The sequence below is a fragment of the Papaver somniferum genome, chromosome 11, assembly GCF_003573695.1.
Source record: "Papaver somniferum cultivar HN1 chromosome 11, ASM357369v1, whole genome shotgun sequence".
Taxonomy (NCBI): domain Eukaryota; kingdom Viridiplantae; phylum Streptophyta; class Magnoliopsida; order Ranunculales; family Papaveraceae; genus Papaver; species Papaver somniferum.
The window spans coordinates 90,425,986-90,432,718 of NC_039368.1; the positions used below are offsets into that span (position 1 = coordinate 90,425,986).

General features: G+C 38.9%; 1 protein-coding gene across 1 annotated transcript; it reads left to right on the forward strand.

The window, feature by feature from the left end:
* Nucleotides 1–3,736: 3,736 nt before the first annotated feature.
* On the forward strand, nt 3,737–6,290 carry LOC113321906. Its single transcript, XM_026569866.1, has 2 exons — nt 3,737–5,702; nt 5,889–6,290. Exon 1 carries the CDS (start codon nt 4,168–4,170, stop codon nt 5,680–5,682), a length of 1,515 nt encoding a protein of 504 aa, XP_026425651.1. The 5' UTR covers nt 3,737–4,167; the 3' UTR covers nt 5,683–5,702; nt 5,889–6,290.
* Nucleotides 6,291–6,733: the final 443 nt, after the last annotated feature.

Here is a 6,733-nt window from a genome sequence, read left to right on the forward strand (position 1 = left end):
GAGACCGTATTATTGCTTGTGGGTCCCTTTGTTGAGCATACTTAGCTCAAGAGAGCTTATCCACGTTTTTGGATAAACATGTATGGTTCATGCTCAATTTACTAGCCGTGGGTGTGTTTGAGAGGCTGGGAAATAGGCTTGAGCCCTGGGTAAGGTGTGTGCCTATTATGGGGAACGTTCGGCCCTGACTGAGATTTCCTGAGAGATTTGAATCTCACTGAGATTTTTCGGAGAGATGTGAATCTCTCTGGGAAAAGAGATCTGAATCTCTTCGAGATTTTGCGGAGAGATGTGAATCTCTCTGAGATTTAAAGGAGAGATTTGAATCTCTCCGAGATTTTGCCGAGAGATTTGAATCTCTCCGGGATTTTGCCGAGAGATGTGAATCTGTTCGGGATTTCATCTCTCTGGGATATTGTTGACAGATCTGAATCTCTATGTGGTCAGCTGGGACTCGTCCTGAAGAGAGAGAAAGGGCTTTGCTCTCCCGGTTAATGTCTCTACGAGACTTTGGCTCACTTTTATTTGACTAACGTATCTTGCAGAGATGTGCTAGGAATCAAGTGTGTCCATATGATGGGTCCGACAAGACCAGTGTATCTCGAAAGGATGTTCTATAAATCTATTGAAAGGGCCCAGAGGCAGAATAACCAGTGTATCTCGCGGGGATGTACTATGAATTATTCAGAAGCCCCGGTAAGTCGAGTCAGAGCCTAGAGTAGACATGACCAGTGTATCTCGCGATGGTGTACTAGGAATCAGTCCTTGACCTCAAATAGGGTGAGTCGTGCTTACAAGATACATGTATGTCTCCGATCTGGGTCATAAGTCCGTCGGGGACGTTTTTACGCATCTACAGAGCCTATATGACCATCAGTATCTCGTTGAGGATTTATACTAGGAATCATGGCATCAAAATCAGCTGCGTCTCGCGAAGACATGCTGGAATTGTGAATGTTCTGGTTCATAAGTCTTCCGGGGACGTTTTACGCTCTACAAAATCTACGTGACCAGCAGTATCTCGTCGAGAATGTGCGCTTGGAATCACTGCATCACGACCAACAGTGTCTCGCGGGGACTTATACTAGAAATCGTGGCTATGGGTGCCTTGAGGATCAAGGGCTTAATCTCTCCCGTGAGGATTGAGTTTTTTCTATGGTCTTGAAATGACACTTTTGCCCCTTAAACAAATTTCACCATCTACACAGATGATAAAGTACAGTTCAAGTGTGAAAATTTGAATGGTAAGTTTAAATCTTGTTAGAGTTTGCCATTGGAAGTGATTTGTAGTTAACGATTAACATTATTAATCAATTTCTTGCTCAAGATCTTGCTGATTTCCCATCAAGCTGAACTGGTTATTTACATCAAAGAAATCAATTTCAACCACAAGTCCTCAACAAATTTCGGGTAGGTAGCAGCAACAGTAATGATTATCTCAACAGCGATTTCACCAAGCTTTATGACTCTGATACATATGCACATTCTAGCAGATACAGATACAAGTTTTCCAAAGACACAAATACAAGATTTTACAAAGACTCCTAAGACTCTAAGACCGATGTCATCACCGACCCTTTTCAGTCCACACCGATTCATCCAAACATAACTGATTTGGGTTTTGTCACCGTTACTTTTAAAAAAATCATTGAAAAATGATTGGATAATCCTTTTATAACTATGTCACATGTTTTACTATTATTGTAAAAAAAAAAAAACTTGAGAAAAAGTTGAATTTATGGATCTTAACATCTCTACTGATTTTATATTTGTTAAATGGCTTGGAAGTGTTACATTTTTTCAAACCAAGACCGTTTAAACTTGTCTTACTCTGAATAAGTTAGGATTGACAGGGTTTCGTTGTCAAATTGGGTCATGGGACTATGCGTTAACTTGTATGTATGTCCTTATAATATGTTTTTTTTGGATAAAAGTTTAGAGATTTTATTAAGAAGTACCAGGGTCTAAAAACCTGGATATAACGGTGTCAAGATGTGCAACATCATGACTAAATTCTTCCACAGAAAGCTTGTCTTTCCTAACTACTTTTAAAATAGAATCAGCTAAAGAGTTTAAATCTCTCTTGACATGTGAAATTTTAAAGGAATTAAAAGTTTTAAGTAAAAGCTTAATGTCTTGAATGGTTCTCCTATTCTCCCATCTAACATCCAGAATTTCGTTATTGATTGAATTGACTACTATCTCTGCATCCGCTACGAAATGAATGCTATCCAGATCCATTGCTTTAGCCCATCTCAGCCCCTCTAGTACAGATCTGCACTCTCCAGCCTATGCATCAATTAAGCCAGCTGCATAGGATCCTTTGAAACCAACTCTTACACCTGAGGTGTTATACAACACAATGCCAGAACCACACTCATTAGTATTAGGGTCAAAAGACGTATCAACAAAGAATTTAAAAACAACAGATTCATCTATAATATCCTACAAGCATAATGAGTTGTTAGAGTGAGAGCCAGATTGAGAAGAATTAATTTGTGGATAGGAATTTGAACTGTCTTGAGTGCAGGAAGTGTAGCTATTCAACAACAACTGAATTCTGGTGATTGTGTTCATAGGATTCAACTTCTTATCTTGAAAGACACAATCAAATCTTTCCTTCCATATAATCCAGCTTCCCACCATTAACAAACTTCTCCAGTTGTTGATTTCTTTACTTCCAGCATTCTGAACATCACTAAACCATGAGATAGTCCATTCTTTTACAGACTGGCATTGAGAGATAATCTGGTCAATATTGATATTAAGAAAGCGCCATACTGCTTTATCATGTGAACAGCTAATAAGAATGTGGAAAAGTGTTTCTTCATCTTCCTTGCAGATCCCACAATGTGTTTCCATATCATGCATAACCTGAGATAATCTAACTCTTGTAGGGACTATATTTTTCAGATACTTCCATATAAATAATAGAACACGATGTGGAAGCTTCATTTTCCAAAGAGCTTTCCAAACTGATGTTGGAACATCACTTAAAGCAATCTGATTCTGAACTTTAGCTTCTGTGAGTTTATTGTAAGCAGTTTTAACAGAAAAAACACCATCTTTAGAAGGAGCCCATCTAACTATGTCTTGTCCTTATAGTATGTTTGAAACTGTTATAACTGTTAGATACTTTCGAGTCATTCCTGTAACTGCTCCAAATCTTGAGTTGGAATTTTATGATAAATATATTTGAGGTTTGCACTCTTTATGGGGAAAAAAAAAAGAAGGTGAAAATTTAAGTGAATTATTACTGCGAGTTTTTTGTTTTGAAGATCTCAATTCATTCTTCACATTTGAAGATTACCCGAAGGATTTCGACAACAATCGAAGATAAAGATAGAAGAAGGGAAGCCAAAATAAAAAAATTTACACAAGTGCATACGACACGTGCCTATTATGGGCTTAAGTAAGAGCATTAAGCAAATCCGGGCCTTATAATTGGCTTCAATGTGGGCTTTGTATTTTTGGAGAGAGACTGAATTTCGCACACACCCGTATGTATGACTTCGACGATTATTTTGACTTGACTGAATTGGTACCAGCAGAGAAAGACACGAAAGAAAATAAAAATATCACCGTTATCGTTTATTTAACGTTAACGCCGCTTGCATATCTCTTGACTGTTAGCTCATTACCGTCCAAATATCCGTCAAAAGTAACGTCTATGAACGGAGTTCATCAATTTATTTCCCCCATACGTTACCGTTTCCCTTCTCTCTCTCTTCTATTACTCGGTGTCTCATTCTTCTGTTTCTCTTTCTTCTTTTTTTTTTCTTTCTTCTTAGAGATGGAAAGCCGAGGATTGATTGATTAATAAGTTCTCAAACCCTAAGGTAATCTTTGTATCCATTGTGTTGATCTACTGTTCCAATTTTCATTTAGGGTTCTTAGATTATATTTTTAGGGTTTTGTTTGTCTCAATTTACTTAGATATGTTTATTAATTTGAGGTGTTTGATTCCTACTTTTATTCTGTAACAACTGGAAGATCTTGGATTCCTTTAATTGTATAGGAATTATTGTAACCGAAGTTCTGAAATTTCTTATTCTTGGCACTCTGTTTCTGGGTATTTTCGTTACCTATAAATATATGTTTCTTCACCTGGAAGAATAAGTTTGGGGGCAATACAACTTGGTGAAGATTGCAAATTGAGAAAACCTAATGGGTGAAGCTCTGCTCACAAGTCTTTCCATGGAAAATCATCACCCATCCACACTGCTGTCCATGGATTCTTGTGGTGCTTCTCATGAGGATTTTGACTTAGAGATGAATCGGCATACACAGAATATTCTTTCGCGACCTCCGGATATCAATCTTCCGTTGTCAGCCGAACGAAGTCCACCTCCACAATCATGGAACCCTGATTCAGATACATTTGATGGCGGTTTGGGTCCTCAAATTTATAAGACCGAGTCACTTCTCAGTTTGTCTAAGGTAGGGAGGAAATGTGCAAAGCGGGTTGATAGCATCTGGGGTGCCTGGTTTTTCTTCAACTTTTACTTTAAGCCTGTACTGAATGAAAAGTCCAAGGGCAAGGTTATGAGGGATAGTAGTGGGGTTTCTGGTTTTGACAAATCAGATCTCCAACTTGATGTTTTCTTGGTTCAGCATGACATGGAAAATATGTACATGTGGGTGTTTAAGGAAAGGCCAGAAAATGCATTGGGTAAGATGCAGCTGAGAAGCTATATGAATGGGCATTCAAGACAAGGGGAGCGTCCATTTCCCTTTAGTGTGGACAAAGGTTTTGTGAGATCTCACAGAATGCAGCGGAAACATTATAGGGGACTCTCGAACCCTCAGTGTGTGCACGGGATTGAGGTTGTTCATGCTCCAAACCTCATGATTCTTGACGAGGAAGAACGAAAGAGGTGGATAGAGCTCACGGGTCGAGATTTGAACTTTGCAATCCCAGCTGAAGCAAGTGATTTTGGTTCATGGAGGAACCTTCCAAACACAGAGTTTGAGCTTGAGAGGCCACCACCTCCACTGAAGGCCACCACCTCACAACCCAATGCAAAGAGATTGCTTAATGGGTCTGGTTTAAATTTGTCAACCCAACCATCAAATCATGTTAATGGTGATGGAATGGATCTTTCACCTGTCTGCAACAAACGAAGAAAGGATTTTTTCGCACATGGAAATGATGATGACTGTTGTTTGCCGATAAACCCCCACCCAGATAGAGCCAGTGAAATGGAGATTCACCCAATTGAGCCGCATTGGTTGAACGACTTTAGTGGGGTAATGAAAAATGTGTATGGACCTGTGACAGCTGCGAAAACTATTTACGAGGATGAAGAAGGGTACTTGATCATTATTAGCATGCCTTTTGCAGATTTGCAGAGGGTGAAAGTTACTTGGAGGAATACACTCACTCACGGCATTGTAAAGATATCAAGTGTCAGTACAGCTCGCATGCCATTCATCAAGAAGCATGACAGGTCATTTAAGCTCTCTGATCCTTTTCCGGAGCATTGTCCCCCAGGAGAATTTGTAAGGGAAATACCTCTTCCTACTCGAATTCCAGAGGATGCTAACCTGGAGGCATACTATGACGAGGCGGGAACTATGCTCGACATTATGGTGCCAAAACACCATGAGGGATCAGAAGAACATGAGGTTCATGTATGCCTGCGCCCTCACCTAGGAGCCAATGACCTGCTTTTAAGTTGACATGCACATTACCTGAAAATGTAAGGGTGTCCACCTCTTCTTTTCTTTTTCTTTTTAAAATTTAATTTCATAGTTTACTACAGCTGTAAGTTAAAACCAAATCTATGAAATGAAAGGTAAATTTTTATTTCTTTCTGCATACCCGTGCCATCATATTGCAACCATTACTGATTGGTGTATTTGTTTTCTGTTATACATCTGGTCAGCTTTTTACTGGTAACGTGCCTGAGGTTCATGTTTGAAGTTGATAGGTAATGTTTGGCTGCAACCTTAATGCAGTTCTCGACCATCTATCCTAAAATTGTCCATTCTTGTTTAGGCTTAGTCTGATATCCTTCTACGTAGTCGCGAAGAATGTTGTCATGATCATTTTATCAGCTCATGGTTGAAATAGGAACTGGAGAAATCTTGTTATAACGTTGGTGTTACAGTAAAAGCTGTGTGGTTGATACACGGTTTCGAGGAGTCTTGGCGTAATGCTGGTGCCATTGTGAAAACTATCTGGATAGTTGTGGACTAAAAGCAATATGTTATTGGCTATTGCAAATTTTTTTCCTTTTTGTCTATGTCAAGAGTGTTTCCAAAAAGCAAATTCCTATTTATGTAAACGAGAACTCTACCGAGCCATTAAGTAAGCCACAACAAGAACTCTACCGAGCCATTAAGTAAGCCACAACGAGAACTCTAGCGAGCCATTAAGTACGCGATAATATGTAACATACAGTCTAACCTCGCCAAATGAATCATTTTTTTCGATCCTGACTTAGGCAAAGGAACTAAATGAATAACCTTACTAAATACATTAATGACTAAATAAATAAATAATCGCAATACTTCATACAAAAAATATATATAAATAAACCAAAATACTTCGTTCAATCAACAATACTCATATAACAGCTGTCCCAACTAGATGAAGGGGTGAAACTCGAACTCTCTTGGAAGCAACAAAATGTGCGAAGGACATGAATCTTCGAGACTTCTAAATTAAAGGGGGTTGCTAGAGAATTATCAGGTTCGCCACATGGAGTAGTAACATAGTTCAATGGAG